Source organism: Polyodon spathula, chromosome 18 (genome assembly GCF_017654505.1).
Source record: "Polyodon spathula isolate WHYD16114869_AA chromosome 18, ASM1765450v1, whole genome shotgun sequence".
In the NCBI taxonomy this organism is placed as follows: Eukaryota; Metazoa; Chordata; class Actinopteri; order Acipenseriformes; family Polyodontidae; genus Polyodon; species Polyodon spathula.
The window spans coordinates 31,995,126-32,017,523 of NC_054551.1; the positions used below are offsets into that span (position 1 = coordinate 31,995,126).

Genomic DNA, 22,398 nt, shown 5'->3' on the forward strand with positions numbered 1-22,398 from the left:
CTTGCATCTCAGCACAATCCACATGCTTTAGAAAACCTTCTGTACCTTGTAATTGATGGGGTTCTTCAGCTGATGAAATAGGCTATATTATTATTCTTTGTACTAAACTATTTTAGTCCTTTTCAATTTGCCTGATGTAAATACCAGACTTTTTTTTTTTAAGTGATTTTTCTCAGGTCACAATGGTTTGTCTCAATTATGTTGTTTTGCTGTCCAGTCCTTTAAGATAATCTAATTTTCTTTATGGATACAGTAACCCTTTTGTACTGCTTTTAACCTCTGAAGAGTTACTTTGACCCTGGCAAGCCCAGCGTACAGAATATAATGACATCTACACATGATTGAATGGTTGAACTGAATGGATCTTACAGTGCATGCATTAAGGCATACCTTTAAGATTGTTGTCGGCCTTTAAACTTTTAAAGAAACTACCTTCGTACTTTTGGTTAATTATGAACCTTCAGAGGCATTAACCTTGGGTATCCTGTTCACTATTGTGGGTAATTTAATAATGCGTTGCTGTAGATAAAGGCATTATCTTTCCAGAAAATTTTGTGTTGTGTTTTTTTTTTTGTTTATTTTTGTTTAGTTTTGTTTTATTTTTATTGTAGTAATTGTAGCATTTTTTCGACACTAAATTAACTTAGAAAAAGTCCAGCAAAACCTAGTTGAAACCCCCCAGTTTTCAAAAAGTGAGGTGTAGTCATTACATTCAATTAAATGACAGGGCTAAGAAACAGAACAATTGGCACACAACATGGGTGCGTGCCTTTATCTGTTTTTAGGACATTGGTAATTTCCATTTCTAATAGACCAGAGGATAATAAGGATCATCATTTTCAAAAATCTTAAGACAAGCATCATTGAAAAAACACATAACTGAGGTGGAGAAGGTGCTCCATGGGCAACATGCTCACCAATAGTGCCCTGTCCATATCCCCTGGCCCTGTCGTTAAGTGACCTGGTGTTTGGGGGGTGGGTCAGTCAGTATACCAATATAGTCTTTCCTCTCTAAAAGACTGCAGACAGCAACTGTTTAAGTGCTGTTGACACATCTCCATGACAAACAACCTAGCTGAACTGTTTTCCTATCGACCTATCAGATCAAAAGTATGAAACCACAAGCTACCAATGTAGTTGTTTGGTTTTAATCTTTTGTTATTTTTCTTTTCTTTTCTCCTCCTCCTTAATGTTTGTGCTTTCTTTTGTCACCTGGGTGTTCCTGGTCCGTCTTCCTAAAATAATAAAAGGCTTCCCACTTTCCCACTTCAGGCCTCAGCTCCACATGACACCTTTACTGAGGCCTTCCTTGGTAATGAATCTGATAGAAATGACACCATAAATATCATGCTGATTGTCGGCACACTGTTAATCTCCTGACCATCGCTCTACCTTTACTGCTGATAAGCATGATGGGAAAACCAGGGGCACAGCACCAGTAAGCAGCAGGACTCTTAGGATAACATTATTACCAAAACCAGGACCACTTTACATGTGTTCATCTTTTCACTTTGAGAAGAAATATTTATGCATCCCATCTGTTGTCCCCATGTCTTCCCAGGGACCATAAGGAGACAACCCCCCCACCCTTGATACTGTAACGTACCCTGTAGTGTTAAAGGCTCATTATTACTTCACACATAGCAGAACATGTAATAAAGGGACTCATCCAACTGGTTCATCACATTAACAAACGTTGCATCTGGGTGAGAGGATGTTTGATTGTTGCTAATAGAAAGAAATGGTGCCCTACTGCTAGCAGCTGATACCTCTAGCAAGGACCTTAGATGGCAACAAGGGTTTTATAAAACTGTCTCCTCCACCATTTTCTTAGTATCTGGGCACTAAATCTGATCATTTAAGTGCAGCATAATTGTCCACATTGGTTGGTTATGTAATGATTGAGATTGTAGTCACTTGAGCCTGTCTGCACCCTTACCAAATCCATGTCCATGCAGTGGATTACTATGGCAACATAGTACCATAGTTAATGCCAGTGGGTGATGATTTGGATGGCCACAGTGGAATAAACCATTGTTATGTTTCCAAATCATTTTCGTGTTTTGATACACATAGGATATTTCTTGCAGTACCGTGATACTGTATCACTATATCGCCATTCCAGCTACAATTTGAAGAGGATAAAAATAACATAAACACACCTATAAACTAAAATACAAAAGACACATAGTTTTCATGGGGCCGTGGTGCCTGTATCCCCTTTGAACAAGTTGTAAGTATTTGTGAAACACCGCATTGTGTTCTCAAAAGAAGAGTTTCCTTAGGATACGGAGCGTCCTCAAGCCGCTAAGAGCCTCTCCACTGAGTGATAGACCCATTAGCATAGCAGTTAATATAACATGGTGAAGCTACTACACATTTCATTAGCATGTGTTGAACAGAGCTTGACCATGAATCTGATGATGTTTATTTCACAAAAGCCTCTCTGAACCTCCTTCATTCTCCAGTCTGTTAGTTGTACTGTGCGGTAACATTTGCGTGCTTAGTTTTTAATGGACTTTATTTGTAGCCCACTTTTCAACAGTTCAACAACCGTGACTAACCTTGATGCCCATTGTGATTGTGCCTCCTATATTATGATTTAAAGTACCTGTTCTCCCTATTTGTCAAAGGGGTCCACCTGTATTGAAATTGCCATAGGATAGTTATAATTACAGTAAGTTATATAGTCATCTGTAATTGATAAAAGCTGACTTCTCAGTGTCCGTTTAATCATGAACTTGTGCAACGTAATGTATTTTACGCAGTGCAACAAGAAAAAAAAGAGGCATTGTGGCAGCATTGAGAGAGTCTAATAATTATTTATAATTGGTCAGAAATGCAGATATTCTCCTTTAATTCAGTTAGATTTTGATCTACTGGGTAGCTTTGCATTCATTTATCTCCATGAATTTGAAGAGAAATGTACAGTTTACAATGCTTATTTATTAGGGGTTTTTTTTGTTGATGAATTGGGTGGGAACTGCTGTATAAGTTTATTTTACATCATGTTAACTCCTGTGCAAGTTGTTATCCTAATGTACAATATAATGGTAATAATTGTTGGTTATTTTGTGTGAACTAATGTACCACTTTCTCGTAGTCCCTTTGGGGTATGGAGTGTTGAATGACTTGTTGGCGAAGTCTGATTTAAGGTTTTAGAATGTGCTAAAAGCAGCTGCATTTAATTGAGTCAGAAGTGGCACTGGACCAATGCAAAAGGGAGTGCATTCTTTTCTGGGCCATATTCTCTTCATGTTTGAAGCAGTGTGCCAGTTTCTCTTTCTCCACCACTCTCCTGATTACCTTTTAAATGTAGATGCATTTTTGATGTCAGAGATCATTCATTCCTGAAGCATCAGCTCTACTATGTTACATAGATGTGTGCATTTTAATTTCCTTCATTTTTTTAAATTTATTTTTATGTTTTTTTGGTCGAGGTGGGGGGAGTGTTTGCCATGCTAGTTGATGCATTTGTTTGTTGTAATTGCTTAAATCTCACAGCAGTACAAAACTGCAAGCCTCGAGGTCTACTGAAGACAAAAATACAACCACTTTAGGGTTATTGGTGTAAAAGTACGGTACTGTAAATCAGCTAAAGAGTTAATTCAACATTTTAAACAGCATACAACCAGATTAAAGTTGCCATTTGGAGCAGAGGATGTAAGGCATAAAGGGCCTATGTGTAACTTAAATCATTATTGGCAGCTTTGCATTCACTGAAATGTTCTACGTGAGCTGGCATCGTTTTACCATATATTAATTAGGACTAGTCATGAAATAAAGAAGGCAAAAGTTCAGAATCTGGTTGGGATGAAGCGTTTAATTCTTTAGTTCCCACTGACATAGCCCTTACTTGCGGCAGAGCAGGCACAGACAGAAATGGCCAAGTAATGAAGATGGATGCATCCTGTTATCAGGCAGCCATTTACTGGAGCTTGGTGTAACCTTAACATTGCAGATAGCTCAGTGGCACTTACCACAAAGAATCTAATTAATGAATAGCAGCTTGAAAGAAAATGAGCAGCATGCATTTGCAGATGAATTCCGGACACCAATTAAACGCTGTTCAAATATCACACAGAAACTGTTTTCTTTATCCCTGATTGAGCACACAGTCGTGGTGCTTTGAGACTTTTCACTGAAGGTTTTTTCTTTCTTCTTTTTCTTCTCCTTCTTCTACTCCTTCTTCTCCTTCTCCTTCTCCGTCTCCTTCTCCTCTTGCTTGGTGTTGCTAGGAGTGCAGGTGCAAAGAAATATGTGCACTGTGGTCTTGAGGAGCATGAGGAGGGAATATTAGCTGCAGGGTTTGTATTCTGCATCACTATCTGCCTTACACTTAAAGAAACAAAATAATAAGGAAATATTGCAAACAGTGAATTAGTGAAGGACCCTTAGTCAGTAAAGCTGTACATGTACCATATACAGTCAACATGGCTTAACCATCAATCTAAGATATTTACAGAAATTTGCACTTAAAAAAAAAAAAAAAACACAGTAGCTGTTTTAAACTTCTGAAAAAAGGCAAACATTCTTTGCTGTTTCTGTTAATTAAGAATAATAAAAAAGAAACAGACACTTTTATTTAGTGGTTAAACACAAAGAACAGTGAGCATAAAAACAGCTTAAAACAAAGACCTTCCCTTCCATCCCTGATCCATGCTCTAATAAGCAAAATATAGTCCTCGTAAAAGCTACTTCCTGTCTTTTTTTTTTATTTGAAATATTTTTTTGTTGTTGTTTTGAAATAATAGCAGATGTCTGGAAACAATGTCCATTTATTAGTCTGGTAAAAGATAGCTCAGGTATTTTAATGACTATAAATTGCTCGACCTCCAGTCTCATCTATGATGTCATCCAAAACCCTTTTCTATCTTTTACCCATTTGTAATGGAGTCTAAGCCATCTATTATCCTGTGTATTATACAAGCTCAAGTAGAAAAAATGGTCACGGAGTCTTTTTGGAATGATATTGTGCAAGAAAGGTGGTCAGGAGTAAGCTGTGCTTAGTATGAATGATAAGCATATATTGCATACAAAGATAGTTATGATACCTGTGGCTACTGAAGTGTTCAGTGGTTTATTGAGAACTATTTTGTGCACAAAAAAAAGTGTTCATTTTGATTTCTAGAGCAGGCTATGCCTGTTCCAAAACAGCTCACTGCTGCTGCTGAATTCCCTAATGTGTGGGGTGTAGGTTGTGGGGAGTGGGGGGGGAGTGGGGGGGGGGGGGGGGGGGGTGCAGTGGGTTTCAGCCAGCTGAGTGCTTTAGCTGCTGGCATGATAGTTATTTAATTTAATGATGCAGACAATGTGCGGTTTATTTTGTTAAAAGCGTGCTTGTACTGAAGCGTGACTCTGAAGTGTGCTGAAGCGTCCATAGAACTAAAAAAAAAAATCCAGGTCAGGTGTCAAAATAACCCTTACAGGTGAGACACATACCTTACAGTGCACCAGGTCCGAGCAGGTCTCATCTTCAACAGTTACTGGCCTACTTCCATTATCTGGAGGAAGCTGGATGGGAGCTCGGGTTGCAATCAGACCCTGTAACAGATTGAGTAATCTGAAGTTCTTGTTCTTGACAAGAACATACATTTTCAGGGTTTCTAAGTTCCAGTTCACTACTCCTAACCTCATGAATTTGAAATATTCCTGAGAGTTATCTTAAATATGTGATCCTCAGTTAGGCATGCTGTAAAGAATAATTGTACATAAATTGTATTGTTTCCATGCATGTCCTTTAGTTGGATTGGGGAAGGTCAAGCCTTTTTCCATTAAATGACCCTTTCAGCTTATTTTTTCTCTGATCTCTAACCAATTACTTTAACATCATCATCATAAAGGTGGCCCTTCTAAGGTGGTCTTGCAGTTATAGACCAGGTCCAGCTTTGCTTAGCGAGCGAGGTTAACAAGATGACAATGCAAGAGCAGGTGCGAGTCTGTCTGAGCAGAGAGCAGAGCTTTATTGAAGCGTGCAGTGTGGAAGTCCTATCTAAATAAAAAACCTGATTGTATTGCATCTGTGTCCTTCTCTTTACAGTACCACTTGCAGAAAGGATCAGCATGGAGGCTTGTTGCCTGCCGGTGGCAGATTTGGATCATTTGCACCATAACCTTTGCCCTGTTCGCCATTGTTCCCTTCGCGGTGTACATGATGATGACTGCTTTCAGAAACCCTCCTCCCCACCCTTTGTTTAAGGCGGCAGCAGTCTGCTTTGGACTGCTCACTGAGATGCTCCTAATTAAGTGAGTATTGTCAGGTGTCTTGTAGCCAATTAACTCTTTTACTGCTAAACACCTGGAAGGGACCCTAGAGACCCCAACTTGTCGGTAAGGGGAGGCCTCTGAAATTCATATAGGAATTTCAACTCCAGCGTACTCTCAAATTGCACGTCTACACTTGTTTAATTGCAGTGACATCATTAAGCAGATGACCTGCTCTGAGACTTGAATGAAACCACTAGCAGAAACTCTGAGGGACAGGAGGTGTATCACTTTCACACCTCAGGTTATTGATACCAAATGTTGCGGGGACCATGTAACAGTTAACGGTCAAATGTTCAAAGGTTTGTTTTGAGAGGTTATTTTTTCTTTCTATTCCCTGTTGCCTAACTGCAGCAAACACCCCCAGCTCCTTAACCAGCAAATGAAGGGAACACAAATTTATAATGAGGTTTAACATCTGAGCAATGCTAGCTGAGCTTTTGACACTCAATTGCACCAGGTGGCACTGCAATTTCAATGAATATTTGTTTACAGGATACAGTGGTATTCCTCTGGCACGTCTCTCCATGCTGAACTGTTGAACATTTATTTTTCCGAATTTGACTGCAATGCAGTAGTAAGCAATTTAGAAAATGTTCCTTAAAATTCTATATTTAAATTTTAATTCAAGGTAACACCCACCTCTCCTTTTCTCCTTCATAACACAGAATCCTTATCAATGTGGGATGACATTTTATTCCAGCTTGTCTTCTAAAAGTACATGATGTTTGAAGTACTGCATAAAACTGATCCTTGATAATATTCCCTTATTTTATAACGTCAGTTTGGCATTTGTGATTTACAGCAATTTAATTCCACACTTGTATAGGATACATTATATTAAATTAGTTCTGTTATGGCTCTGATACATTGCACAAACAGATGTGGTTAGTTATAGAAAACAAAGCCTTTTTTGATTGAAGGAGGTGTGCCCATTATTGGCATAATCAATCATGGGTAAAATTAAATGCTCAATTGATTTTTTTTTTTTTTTTGTCCACTGAAGTAATTTAATGTCTGTCACTTCTTAGCATACCTCATTTCTATATTTTCAATTGATATAGTGTAATTAAATGGATGCTAACTTAAAAAGAACAATATATTAGAAAAAAGGACCAAATCAGCTCCACGCAGAATATACTATATTTATCATGCCTTTTAAAGCCAGATCCATCTCATGAAAATGTAATTCTTTTTTTGGGTCGTGTTGAATTCTTCATTGATTTTGGTGATTCAAAAAACTCTTCTATGGTAATATTTTCTAACTGCTCATTTTGTGAAATGCATCTGTCTCTTGTGGTCTATTCTGCATGTTCAGTCTGGATAGCCTCAAGTCTTGAGTTCTAAATGGATGTCCCATCCTATTCTGGTTTGAATTTATTAGTCTTTTATAAAGTTCAGATTCGGTAACCAGAAATGTATACTTTAAACTTTCTGTCTGCTGGTATCTCTTGACTAGTTCTAAATGTTGCATGGATTTTGCCTCCCAGTGTTATGTAAGGTGGGTGCAGGTTAGTTTGGATTGATTTGACTCTCATCAGACTCTATAGAACATTATGTTCCTTTGTTTGTCAGTCAATCCCGTTGCTGAGTGAATATGCGGCTAAACATGACGCACCTGGGCGAGCAGCACTTGGCAGGAATGTTGCTGAAGTCTGCAGTCATGCATGGGATGGTGCCTAACGAGCAGGTTAAATATTCAAAGCATTTTTTAAATGGCATAATAAGCAATTAAGTGCATCAGCACCTGATTTAACTCACATGTCTTTAGTAGCAGTTTGTTATCTGCATCTTATAAAACTTTAAGGATTGGAATGGGACACAAAAATACTACCACTCCATCGCTGTGCAATAAGGGTGGGTAGAACACAGCAATAACTGTCTACAGCCAAAATGTAAGTAAAAATGGGTAGCAAAATCAGCCTGCCGTGCTTGTGTCTAGCGTATTTGTATCTTTGAAATACATGATTCCAGGAAGGAATTATCACGTATGTATCAGAACTGGAAGGAGCTCACGGTATTGTTTCCAGGTGAATTCAGGCCAGAGAGTCGTGTGAAGCAAGCCCCCTGTGGAAAGCTGGTCTCCTGTCTGGGGTGTAGGTAAATCTGGTTGATAAACTCTGATTTCTGCAACTTGGTCCCATGGCTGCTGTTGGACCCCAAGCCATTTGAGGCTCAGCATGTGAAACAACACATGACCCCAGCATCACTTAGTTGTATCATTTAGGCAGACAGACACAATTACATGACTCAGACAATATAACCTGGTGATCCTAAAGACCACTTTGACCTTTTTTAGAGAGGAATTTGGACGTTTCCCAAACCTGTAGCCAACAACAGTTCTGAATTTAAAATGTGCACACGTTTAAAAACATGTGTAAGGCTATAAAACCACACCCAATATATGTTATGCTCACTATTGGAAGCACTTTCAACCTAAACCCCTGAAATGAAAAGGGTAGCCTGGAAAATACTGGAAAAGAACAGACAGAACAGCACATATAACACATGGGAAACAGTTTATTTAGCTTGGTTTTTTTAGATTGTTTTTCAGTTTTAATATAACGAATTGGGGGGGGGGGGGGGGGGGGGGGGGGGGGGGGGGGGGGGGGGGGGGGGGGGGGGGGCAAATGAAGAGTCTGCTTTTATTAACATCTGACTTGTAAATAATGCATTACATTTCTGGCCTAAACGCTACTAACTCTACACTATATTCAGAATGGGAAAACAAAATGATGTTGATGTTCTCACTAAAGTAATTCCAACAAATTCAAAGTGACAGTTGATATTTGTGGAAACAGTGATACAATTATAAATCACCTGGGGCAGTTTTCCATACTAACAATGGAAATTACAATGGTATAATGGGCACTGTGTTTTTTGTTTTTTCATTTCTTTATTAAAGTTTATTTTTAAAGCACAAAGCATAGGCAAGCTGTGTGTGTCTCCAAAGGTTAGTTAGAGTTCCACTGTTAAACAAGTCCGGGGTGAATGCACAGTGTGTACATTTAATTGATATTATTGTTTCGCTGGTAATTTGCAATGTATTATTATGCAGTAGTTGAAAACTGGAATGTTGGGTATAATAGACAGAGGTTAGATGGTAGAAAGTGCATTTATTCAAACGATACAGTGGAGCACACCAGGACACCTCCAAACAGGTCTTTGACATGGGCACGGGTGAGCATCCTTTATCCTGGTGTTTTCTATGCTGTGCTTAGGCCTATTCCAGAAATAAATTCGAAATGGCTCATCCCAGAAAATCCCTCAAATTAGCCTTGCATTATTTCTGCACTGCACATTGCACGCTGTGCCTCCTAACAGCACTCTAGTATTTCTCCTGTAAATAATTATTCACTGCTAAAATGTACCCACAATCTGCTGCTTGCAATTACTAATGACGTTTTAACTATTTATTTATTTATTTATTTAATTTATTTATTTTATAGCATTAATGTCGTAACATCAGTGTATAAAAGTATATAACTGTACCCATCCTGGTCATTCCCAAGGTGAATTTTATCTTTTCATAGTCAATTAGGGTCATGTTCATTTCCAGGCACAGCTCCAGTCTATATTTGTATGCTTTTAATTAAAATACATATTAGTCACAGTAAAGTTTGCACTACTCCCTCATCAGAGTGCAGTTTGCATTTCTAATCTATCGTCTTCACTTTAGGTTCTTGAAGGCCCCACACTGTACAGTAGCTTTCTGTTCTGTGTTGGTCTGCCCCAACTCAAGTGCCCGGTGCTTTCTATGCAGGGCAGAGAGCTGTGCCATCCTGCAATAGTGTGTGATAGATGAGACATAGAAGAGGAGGTACTCTGTTCAACACAGAGAGCTGTGTGGTTATTCTCAGTATTCTCAGTGGGAGAATGTGTAGTGCTGTAGTGCTCCTTTGTAAGAGAGCTACTCTCCATCCAATGCTCAGCTCACAACCAAGCCTTGTTATTAGTGATTACAGTATGTAGACACCAAGAAGAGTTGTACTTGTTTAAAAGGGATTGTAGCACTTACCGGTGCCTGAAATTGATCTGTGATTGATTAGGGTCCTTTGTGACACTTTAGCTACACATATAATATTGATTTTCTTCTTGCTTCGGTTTTAAACGGCAAACTCTTTATGCCTCTCAAGCATCAGGGGCAGCCTTTTTCCACCATGCCCAGATGCAGAGAGACATATTAATAATATTTTGAGCCACTATTAGTCATTGTGTAAAAATACAAAAATGTAATCCCATTTAGAAATTCAGAAAATTATATCCTTGTAAGACTATTTGGTAATATTTCACAGTAAGTGGTTGTTGACATGAATAAGGGTTAGAAAAAGGCTGTTCATATGAACAAGTGTGGAATGCATTATGAATTAATAATCAACTCAATCTGAAATAATGTTTTAGTTCCTATGTTATATCTGAATTACCACTCTTTGCTGTAATTACCAGCATTTTTTAAACCTGGTTTGCTTGAACCTTGCTCCACCTCCCCGCTTCATGTTGTTTGGGAATGTTTTGTGGATTTGCCCTGTGGCGCAGTGACAGCCCCCAATGCGGCAACCTCCTGCTGCCCACTGTCAGTGTGTGTCTCAGTCAGTGCTAGGCCTGAGGTGAAGCCAGCATGAGCAAACCCGGTCCTGCTCATTCACTCTGAGACTACATGACATCTTAACCTTTTAAAAACTGCTCCGAGACAGCGTTTAAGAAACACCCAGATCATTCCTGACCTTTTGTTATTTGTGTGTTCGTGTTCTGTTTTTTTTTTTTTTAAGTAAAAGATATTTATTTTTAAATTGATGTTACAACAATTTTTTTTTTTGTTGCCTTCCTTTCTTTTTTTGTCGTTAGGCTTCACATTATTGTCTATTTTAATTTAAATTATCATTTAAAAAATAAGAATTCTCATGACAGGTTTCTTTTGTGACATTTCTTATTTTTATTTTTTTTAAATATTTGTGTAGTTATCTGAAGATCCATGTTATTGTCTCTATGTGGTACCATTTGCCTGTACATGCTCCTTATCTCCATTCATGTCACACAGTGGATGTTCGCTTCTCAAAGCTAAATGGAAAAGTTAAGTTTCTTTTTTCTGGGCACCCCAAGTGGCTCACCTGGTAAAGGTCTGGTGTGCTGGGGGAGTCATGCAGGGGGAGTGGGTGTATGAAGTTGACAGCCTTCGCATGGGAAGTGGAGGCAACATTATCAGAGGCTTATACTGCGGTTCCACTGTGATATGCATATGCAGTCTGGCACTGGGGTTGCAATATTGTGTGCACTATCAACTTAGAGCCTAAGGAGAGAAGTTTGATTGAATAGCATCATAAAACAGGTCATAAGACTGCAAAACCTTCTTCATGAGTAGGAGAATTAGGAGGGAGCACAATTAATAGATAAACCGTACATACAGTGTGTGCCGCAGGCATGATGCCTAACATACACTGTGAAGACAGTGTAGCCTTGCAGGTTTTTTACAGCAATAGCTCTGTAAAGGGTTTTGCTTCTACTCTGTGGGTCAGGAACTAAATTTGATCTACCCACCCCTTATTAGCTTTTAGAAATGTTAAAATGCACTCTTATAGTAACTGAGTCATTTGTTGAACTAGTATTCTGGTGAGAGCTGTGGTATACAGAAAATACATCAGGGGCCAGTACTGTAGTGTATGCTCTGAATTTTTATATACCATTGCCTGAAGGATAGACCGCTCTCATTATACTGTGTAAGATGTATTAAAAGAGATTGGAGAAATGTTAATTAAGTCACTAATTACATTATTTAAGTGGCATTGACAGAGAAGGCTATGTGTATGGGTAGCAGTTCAAGCTCTCTGTGTGGTTATGTGGAAATAATTTAGACAGTAAGATAGACAAAAGCTACATGCTACGACAAGGCTGTTTCAGATGAAGTCAAGCCTTTTGGGGCCCTTCAGTCATTTGGAAGTCAACCTGTCCAGCTGATCTTATATGAGTTAAAGTCAGTAGCCAATATAGATGATTGCAAGCAAGCGTGAAATACCATAAACGAAAATGTCATTTGAGCCATTTTTGTACTCTTATTGTATTGTACAAATGTAATCGTAGTCAAAATTATTATTTATTTTTTTTTTAAATGCTAATGCTTTTATTGTAACTGATTTAAGACTGAGTGTTAAAATGAATACCACCCTTTACTAACTGGCAGAACATTGTGTTCAACAATTGACACGGTTGCTTCTTATTATTGCTTTAACACTCGGATTCCTGGAGCATTTGGAAGCAACATTTGGAGTGACATTTGGATTAAGGCCTCAAACCATATTTCCAAGCTGTTTTTCAAGAAACCCAAGGCATTATAGGGATATAATATCAATGAGCTGTTCCACAAAAAAAAAAAAAAAAAAAAAAAAAAACAAAAGCTTTTATAGCTGGCTATTTGTTGCAATATGAATTACAGGTTTAGCCAAAATATTTTCTGAGTGAAAGGTTAATAATTAGCAGATTTCTTGCCTTATGATCCACATTCTATTTACGTACGGGAGGATAAGTGAAAAAAAAAAGGAAAAAGGGGGACAACACTTTTTTTCCCCATGATTTAACAAGCTATGGGTCGAATGACAATACCAGGAGCAGTGCAGTGGACCCATATTGTTTTGGCATATGGGCATAAGTTTTAATTCTGGAACAGTGAACTTTACAGAATCCCTTTTCCCCTGTGAAAGGGCAGGATTTGTTTTTTTCCACCCCCTACAGTCCTGTCACTTTCCAAGAGATCTCTCCTTCCCTTCTCTTCACAGTGGCTCCAGCCAGAGTGGCGGTGGCTACAGGCATCTTTACAGCCTGTGTTTCTTCCTATCAGTTGCCAGCTGTGTGAAGAGCATTGAAATATCTGATGTAGCTTTCCCATCTTCTCACCAAATTAATAAAGACAGCCACCCACTGGAGACAGTGTTAGGACCTGGACTGGCATCTTTCTGCTGCAAAACAATGTGTCTGTATTTCTTTTTCTTACACCCTTATCCTTTCTATCCCCCAGCAGGCTAGCATGCATTAATTCAATTGATTATATCTCACCTGTGATTCATTTCCCATCCACAGAAACATGGTGAGCCCTCATAATGGGTTTGAAAATTACTAGTCTTTGATAGAAGCAAGTATGGTCAAAATGCAACACATTGATGCTGTGTTTATGCAAACATACTGTATTGAAGCTGTGTCTAGTGCAGTCTGGTTTCACATTGTAGGCTGGTTTCACAGACCACGATTAGCATTGATCGTTTATTCCCTTAGGTAAGGTGGTCCAAGATTACAGCTATGGCAAAAAGTTTTGCATCCCCCTACAGAATGAACAAATTTTGCTTCATAAAGTTAAATGAAACCGGCTGAATAATGTTATGTTAACATATTGAATTACACAACACTTTGAAGTTTTACCTGACAAAAACTGACAAATTCAGAAATGCGACATTTCTAAATTTAACATGAAGTACTGTACTACTATTACAGCTTCCGGTAGACTTTTGCGATATCATTTTGTAGTTTATTTGATTACACAATGTTAAAAAAAGATCTAAGTTATGTTTTATATATATATATATATATATATATATATATATATATATATATATATATATATATATATATATATATGGTATATATTTTGCATCACTTAGAATTTTAGGATTGAGACATATAATAATAAATAACATAATATATATATATATATATATATATATATATATATATATATATATATATATATATATATTTTTTTTTTTATTATGTCTCAGTCCTAAAATTCTAAGTGATGCAAAACCTTTGACCATAGCATAGGTGAAACCAGTCTTATATATTTTTAACTTTGCTACTAATCAGTCAGATATTTCGTTTTTGTAACAGTAACATGCCTTTTCTTTGGTATGGCTCTTTTAAGACCTCCTTGGTCATCTGAATGGCTTTCTTTTAACCAAAAAGACTGGGCAGCTCTGATCTGACCAAAAGTGGCAAATCCACATTTTACCACCAAAGGTGGCAAATCCAGTTTTGAAATGTGTTCTCCTCATTTAAAGGAACCTGTGGTTTTCAATTTGGAAACAAATGAAGGCTTAGACAATTTTTGCAAAGCTAAAACCTTGCAACCCAATGTTTGTGCGGTAACTGAGAAGTGATAATCTTGAACTGACACTATGAAACTCCTGGGATGTCTCCTGGCATTAAGGTTGCTGAGCAACCTGCAGTACCATAGAAATTTGGTAACACTTTGCAATAAGTGTCACTTGATGAAGTTAAATAACTGGAAATGAAACCAGAATGTCACATGGCTGTCCCCGTGTGTACCCAGCTAGTACAAGTGCATACTTAAGAGCATTCCAGACCAATTCCTTTGAAGCCCTATCCCCAATTTCCTTTCATCTTGAAGAGCTTGTATTAAGTGTCACCGAAAATGTAAAGTGTTTGTGGAAATGTAAAGGAGCCGTTCAGGACTTTGAAACACAGTGCAGATTCAGACAGTGAACAGTCCATGTGATAGCTTGGGATCTGAAGATGTATTCAAGGGAGGTTTCCCATTGAATTATTGATACAGTAATATTTTATGAAATGGGTAATTGAAGTCAGTTATCAAGTTTATAAAGAATCTACCGTGCAGTAAAATATCCCCTTCAGCCACTGTGTGCACAATTGTGCCATGTTAAGTTTTCTATCTTTGTATCTATTTTATGAAGAATATGTTTTTCTCAAAGTTATGGCAGGGCAACTTCTCAAACTCCATTATGGAGATATAACATTGTTGTCTCTAAATGATTCTTCAGATTGTTAAAGTAGGATCATTTTAATGTCCAAAGACCCTGCAGTCAGATTCTGAACTTGGCCACAAATTCACCACAACATATTTTAAGTGTTTATGTAAGGTTTTTAAAAATGTTGCTACTAGAGTTATAACTTGCTCTATAATACCTTACAGTTATACACCTGGAATTATGGCAATACTGATGTTACAGAACCATGGTTCCAAATAAGTTAATGTCTATTGAAAAAGAGCAGGCCTGTTGGGGAATAAGAAGCCTGTTCTTGCTTAATTTAATAACTGCATGTTTTAATTTGTCCTTTTTTCTATTCCCTTAGATTCCTTATGTGCTACTGCAGTAGCTCGTACAGCAGTGCCAAGATGTCTTCATTCTCCATTCGGGCACGGACTGTGGAGCGATGCGACACAGGCTTCGGCCTTCTGTGGCCAGCAGCAGCCGGTCAGAACTCATCAACAGCTGTGGGGAGCATAGCAGAGGAGAGAAAGCAGGAGGTCGTCATGGAGAGTGAGGGCTTGGGCCTCAAGCTCTGTGTGTGAGCACAAACCAGAACACCCAGGCAATGGCCTAAGGAAACCCCAGCAGCAGTGAAAAAAACAGATTGACACTCAGTGACTCATTTAGCTTCTGGATTGGACAGATTTCTTCCCTGCGGGCAGTTTTGGCCTTGTGTCACTGGGACAGATAGCACAAAGTGGTGTCTTATCAAAATTGTATCAGTGATGGAGAAAAAAAAAGCAGTCGTCACAATGAAGAGATTTTAGCCTCATATTGACAACAGAAGACTAAGTAATTTCTAGTTGGTAAATTTGTTTTATTAAAAAAAAAATGCTTTCATCCTGCCAAAATGGAAGATTGGGCAAGTAAAAATTGAGGTTTATAATCAAGCCATCATAAATCATTGAGGGGATTCGCATTTCTAGAATTCTGATTAAAGGGTTAGGCACACAAAACATTGTGCCTTAAAGCATCTTCTGAAGATTGTGTTCGTTCCCATGATATGTTTTCCTTGGCAAACATCAGCCTGTAAATAGAAATTGCTTATAGTATTTGTCATCAACACAGCTAGCCCAGCACCGCTAGATTCATTGGGGCATTTTCTGGAACCCAAGTTTGAGCAATGGTAGTGAAAAGAAAATATATTTTTTTAGTTTTTTTTTTTTCAAATCTGCCCAGGCACTTTAAAAACAGCATATGGGCCCAGGATACAGCAAAGGGTAAAAATAAATATGGGAAAATCTATTTCCCACTTCCTCCACAGTTGGCAGGAGGCGTGGTGCTGAAATGGCATGATCGATTCTGACATTAAAACCCAGTACAACTTCTGTTAGTGCAGTCTGCTTCAACATCACTTTCCTCTTTGGATGCTGATTTCAATCCAAGTGCCTCTCTTTTCTTCACTCATTAAAGTATAACAGATCTTTATTGTAGTTGGACATATCTTTGTCAGTCCCAAACATGACCAGATCTAAACTCTCTCTTATTTTTTGGAGGATAGGAGGAAACTTGTGTTTGTTTTCCTTTTGCAATCCGGGGTTCAACCAGCCTACATTTAACCCGGTCAGGTGTACACTTAGTAAGGAGAAATCGTTCACAGATGGCCATAGAAAAATACCAAACCCAGGCTAAAATAACGTGCAGTGTTGTGTGATACAGTGCTGTTACAGATTCTGTCCTGTCCTCTGTAGAATGCAGATGAGTCAGGGCTCTTCGGCATTGTGGTTTAGATCCTTGCTTGCTGGTTCGCGCCCAGCCTCAGCCCATTACACTAACCCACTCATTGTTTTTCAACCACAGGGATTACATCTGAAAAGACTTAAAAGCTGAATTTCTGAAGTTAAGGTTTTATTTTTATTTTTATTTTTTTTCAAAATGACCACTAGGTGTATTTATTACATTTTAATTTGGCATTTTCCATTTAATAACTCACATTTCTCAACAGAGATGTATAGATAATAGGATAGTAAGCATGTAAGAAATGTAATACTTGGGGGGGGGGGGGGGGGGGGGGAGTACATGGTAGAAAGTATCCCTTTAAATTACAAAGTTTAAAGCATCCTGCTATCACATCTGAAAGTATATTATCCATGATAAAAAGGAAAATCTCAATTCGAAATGGCAATGCAAAGCAGGTAAAAATAAATAAATAAATAAAGTACCACCTAACATATTCACTATTTCTCTGCTCTGCAGTATGCTCAAGGACTCTCTTCACCCTGATAGGGGTGTGTTTTACACAGCCTGGAATAATATTGTCAGTGCTGTCAGTCTCAGTGTTTATTTATTTTTTAATTCAAATGTATGTGAACTGAGATTACTAAAGGGGTGGGGTGCATGGGGAGCAGGAGAATGACTGTGTTTGAAAGTACGGAGTACAAATTTCTTAAATACAGCAATAATAATCAACACATTAAAAGTATACTCCTCATGTAATAATGCTTGAATTCCCTGTTGCACTCTGGACTCAAAATACCTTTGTAGAAGAAGTGATTTTATTAAAACTGGCATTCCAAACTGAAGAAATGAAATGCCTGGCGTTTCATTCTTGCTCAAGAGCCCCTAATAAAACTCTATCCCTCTTACACAAGCTCTTTATTAGATCATAAATGGCATTCATATCAAATATTATTACACAGGAAAGACATGCATATACAATTATATTCTGATTGTCTCAATTGTGTTAAGGTTTTATTAAATATGTCTGGTGGAAGTCTCACTGTAAATGTGTTCCATTATGAAGCATTTGTCCTGCCTATTACAGCAAGCGATTTCTGTAAACGCTCGTCGGTACATTTTCCGGTCTCTATAATTATCTCCAGCAGGATCATAAGGCTAACTCACTGTATATCTGTTGTGAAATGCCATAACAAAAGTGAGCCCACGCCTGTGTGATTTCAAGGCTTAATATTCTGATGTGCCAGATGGGCACTTTCATGACTGTGTGAGCGTGGATTATTTCATTTCCTGCATCTGGGACTCCAAATGTCTGCACAGAATGCTTCAGGAGAAAGTTGCAGGCTGGCAACTGGGGAGGTTTACCTTCAGTGGGGAGCTGACATGATCTGGCAACGAGGCGGCAGAGACTTTGGCACACATAGCTTTCTAAAGGTTACGTGCCTGGGCTCCAACGCGAGGCAAATGTTCAAGAAATGTCTGTCTAAAATTCCTAGCAGTGGGCAGCATCAGTTTTAATTTAGAGCTGGTTAGGTATGCAGATTTGAAGTGAAGTTGTTCCTGCTTAAAAAAACCCCAAAAAACTAACAAATCAAATGTACTTTTTAAAGTCTTTATTATGTTGTACTATAACATTTACTGCATTTGATTAGTTGATCTAAGCCTGCCCTTATAAACGTTTACTATGGTATATTTAGCAGTTTGCCACATTTTTCCTATGCTTATACTATACTTTCACTGTTGTTTATCATGGTTGACCATCTTTTTTCTCCCACAATGCTTTAACATAGTTCCCAGTGAACAACTATTCTTGATGTACTTTACCAATCTACACTTTTCAGTGCTTTCACTGCATTTTACTGCAGTCAATTTTTTTACACATCTTTTATAAACCACTTGGTAACCACTTGAAACCAGGGGGTTCAAGTTCGGCAGGGATATCAATATCAATTAAAACATGCACAATTGCATGAGACCGGGGGGGGGAGTAATACAAGGTTTAAGGTGGGCTATTGTAAACAAACATGACTATTAGAAAAATTAAAGTGCACAAAATGCTAAATGAATGAATATAGCGCACAAGCACAAATTATTTGTCTTGTGCACAAGATGACAACTAGTTCATTTTTTTTGGAAGAGATAAGATACCCAGCTCCATGCAATATGTCCCTAGGATGTGCTCATATATACTCTAGTGAGAGGGACATTCAGTGTGAGCTACAGAATGTAATGTTAACAGAATTGCTTGGCATGAAGGAGCTGTTGGGGGTAATTCAAAATGTAATTAATCTGTTATTCGTGGTCAGGACTTTGTAAACATGTCCTCAAGGTTCATGTCTAGATTAATCTTTTGTATCAATTGGAGCTAAACACTGCACAGGCAAGTGCACTGGAGAAACCTGAAAGGACTGTCCTGGGTAGCTCTGCATTCTGCAAAATAAAATAATAAAGCACTCAGGCCCACGTGGGATCATCCAATATGTTTCAGTCAGTGTGTGAACTAGCAGGTTACTGTGATGGACCAACAAAGGGTTTGGAGCACCAAATGCCCCAGTCGTGAATGTTTCTGATCTCTGTCTCCAATTATGTGTCATTCAGCTACCAGTTGTGAGGGCTCAGTTCACAGAGATTTGCATTTTATAAACAAAAATAAGTGTTCAAATGAAATTTGAAGAACAAAACACCTCTATTACTGTGTGTTTTCCATGGATTCAGTGAGGAAATACGGCACTCCTTATCTCCCTATTCTACATCCACATCCAATCCATTATCTAGGGAGTAGTGTTTGCCATGAAGAGCTTGGCAAAGGGTTACACATTCTTGATTGTACATGACAGAGCCTACCATAGAACATGAAAATAATGGTCGGCTTTGTTTAATTTTTTTATACCGGATTGTTAGGAAATGAACAGCTTCAGACATTAAGTGAATTAAACCTATAAGTGTACACTAAACAGAATTGGGAGACCAGTTCATAAGGGTTTTTTTTGTTCCAGGAATATATGATTATTATTTCCCAAAGTCTGTTGACAGCATGCTACACACCACAGGTACGTGAAGCCTGTCTCCCACTGCCTTGTGAATGCACAGTGCACTAACAGAGCAATGTGCTCTTGGTTAGCAGAAGATGCAGCCTGCAATGCAAAATGTTACATTTTGTCTTAACAAGGGCATAAAGATTTAGCAAGTATCAACCTATGAGCCACGTTTTTTTTTTAATTTAGGAGAAAAGGTGTTTAATTAGAAAAGTACAAATGAATACAATTTGTAACAGTTTCCTCATTTATGGAAACTAAAGGTGAATAGGATGTTAGCAACTTGCTGTATTTTTGTTAATAACATGCAAACTAATAAACATGTATACTACGCCAATGGGGAAGAAAACTCCCTAGGTGATTGGGGGGAAAAAGCAAGACACACAACAAAAACAGAGTTACCAAACCAGAGATAAACAGCTCAGACGTTTCATGTAAGGTCTTATACTTAGTCTTACGTTGTTTCTTACCCATTTAGGAATTGTAATTAATGTTTCTTCGTTTCAAAAAAAAAAAAAAAAAATTGTTCTAACACAATTGGGAGTAAAAAGCTTTGAGAAGTGCCCTTTTAACATTTAAAGAATGTTCTTATGTATTGAAATGGGTGTTCTAGCCTGTAGTTAAAAGAGCTATAACTTATTAAACCCTGTTAAAAATATTTCAGAAAAGTAAATTACTTATGAGGGACACAATATTTTTATCCCAATATTTTTCTTGCATGTCTCCACAAAACAAGATGCTGAATACACGGGATATTGCCAGAGTGAACAAAGAGCTCAGCAGAAAGGCATTGGTTCCACTGGGAAGCCCTGGTACCAGTTACGAGCTCTTGCCTTTTACTATTTGAGGAATCAATTCAAAAGTCTGCTTTATATTCTATATGTGAGCCCGTTTCTAGCTGGAATCGGCTGGTGTTTTAATCGGATTCACATACAGACGTTTGGAAGCATTGATTGAGTTTGCCACGGAAACGCTGCACATTTGCTTTTGGATCCAAAAGAATCCAATAGAATTGACTCCTTGTTCATACTAGTTTAGCCAATTTAACCACTTTTCTTCCCTTGTGAAGAACTGTTTAAAACAGTACATGCATGAAAAATGTCTTGAGCGACAGTAAATCTTTTAGTTACCCCTTACTAAATACTAGCTAGCAACCATTTGATTCACAAGCATGACAGTTAAAAGTGTTTTCTACCTCACGTCTTGTGTTTCGGTGTAGCTCAGGACCTCAATAGAATGCAGGCTTCCACTGGCTTCCACTGCTGTCAAAGCTCATGACTAATTCAATAGGAGTTGTGGAATAAAACACATATGTCGGGTCCTTGTGGATTTAAGATTTACCTGTCCTTCTGAAAGTCAGTCAGGTTGCCAATGAGTACCTATGCCAGACTTTGGGTTAGACTGCGCAAACTTCAGCATGGCATGTTCTGCCCACGAAGTCATTTTGGTTGGCACAGAATGCTATCCCAGGCCTATAATCCCGGTTTTGTATTTGATGTTCTTCTATAAGTATACCTTCTTCTAATGACTCTGAGAATAACAGCATATGAGGGAGTTGTGTGAGTCTGAATTTCTCTTCCACAGTGACATCAGATAATTTTTTAAGGAGATCTTGGGGCTCTTCCTTAAAATACAAGAGAGAGCGAGATAGAGAGATTGTTGTCTCTTTCATGATTTCTTTTATGGATTTAATAAAATGTAAACCAAACGGCTTGCAAAATATTGTTTATAATGGGTTAGAATAGTGAAGTATTCTGGTATCTCTGGTGGTGTGTTGGCCTTCTGCTCTATCCATTGTACGTTTCATATTAATCAAATGTCTATGAAAAGAACAGACTCAATTTCCTCCACATATTTATTTATTTGTTTTTTTTTAATTCTTAATGATTTTCAGTCAAAATGTTTTAACGTAGTATGATGTTCTTGCTATACAAATTTCACTTGGCATGAACGATCATATTCTGACATCAATGCTTTAAAGTTAAACGAATTTAAAGGGAAAAACAGATCCTTTTTTTCATGGTGATTTTGCCACCAGATCAATTCCTTTAGGAATGTATTAACAGAGCAGTTAATGCTATAATTAATTTAAAATGTAAAATTAATTGAACAATTTGAATTAATCCATTGAGACTTACTCTATCTAGTAATTTGCTTACATTCCCTTTTTTTAATTTGATCAAAGAAATGTTTTTACATTCCTGGGTTTTTTATTCTTTATATTAGTTTGTTTTGTTGTTGGGGGGAAATAAAGGTAACACTTTACATTTATGTCTCATGACTGTATATACAGCTACTTAGCAAAAACAGGTGTATTTACACATAATTACAATGTTATTATGCAGATTTACAGTTTAAATCTTTTCTTTTTTGGGGTCACAATTTTCAGATGAAGTATGTTTTTTCTTTTAAGTATTTAAAAAAATTAAAATATGATAAGATTTTAATTTCCTAATTTGATTTTCCATGTTTGCATAATTAAAACAAAATGGATTAAACATTTAAGGAAAACATGTAAAATGTTTCTTTCTGTGCTTTATAGAAACGTTGCTAATGGTGTTCATGTCTGCTACTGGTGGATGTCTCTTTAATGAGGTCATGGATATAATCTCTTATTACAAGCTGCTCCAAAAACATTTTGAGGACTTTTA

General features: G+C 37.7%; 1 protein-coding gene across 2 annotated transcripts in view; it reads left to right on the forward strand.

Annotated features, from left to right (window-relative positions):
- Positions 1–22,119, forward strand: part of LOC121330442 — an 88,422-nt gene extending 66,303 nt beyond the window's left edge. For both annotated transcript variants that reach the window (XM_041276957.1, XM_041276956.1), the window contains exons 4-5: positions 6,041–6,246; positions 15,358–22,119. In XM_041276957.1, coding sequence (XP_041132891.1) covers positions 6,041–6,246; positions 15,358–15,577 — 426 coding nt within the window. In that variant the 3' untranslated portion in view covers positions 15,578–22,119. The remainder of the gene's footprint in view (positions 1–6,040; positions 6,247–15,357) is intronic.
- Positions 22,120–22,398: the final 279 nt, after the last annotated feature.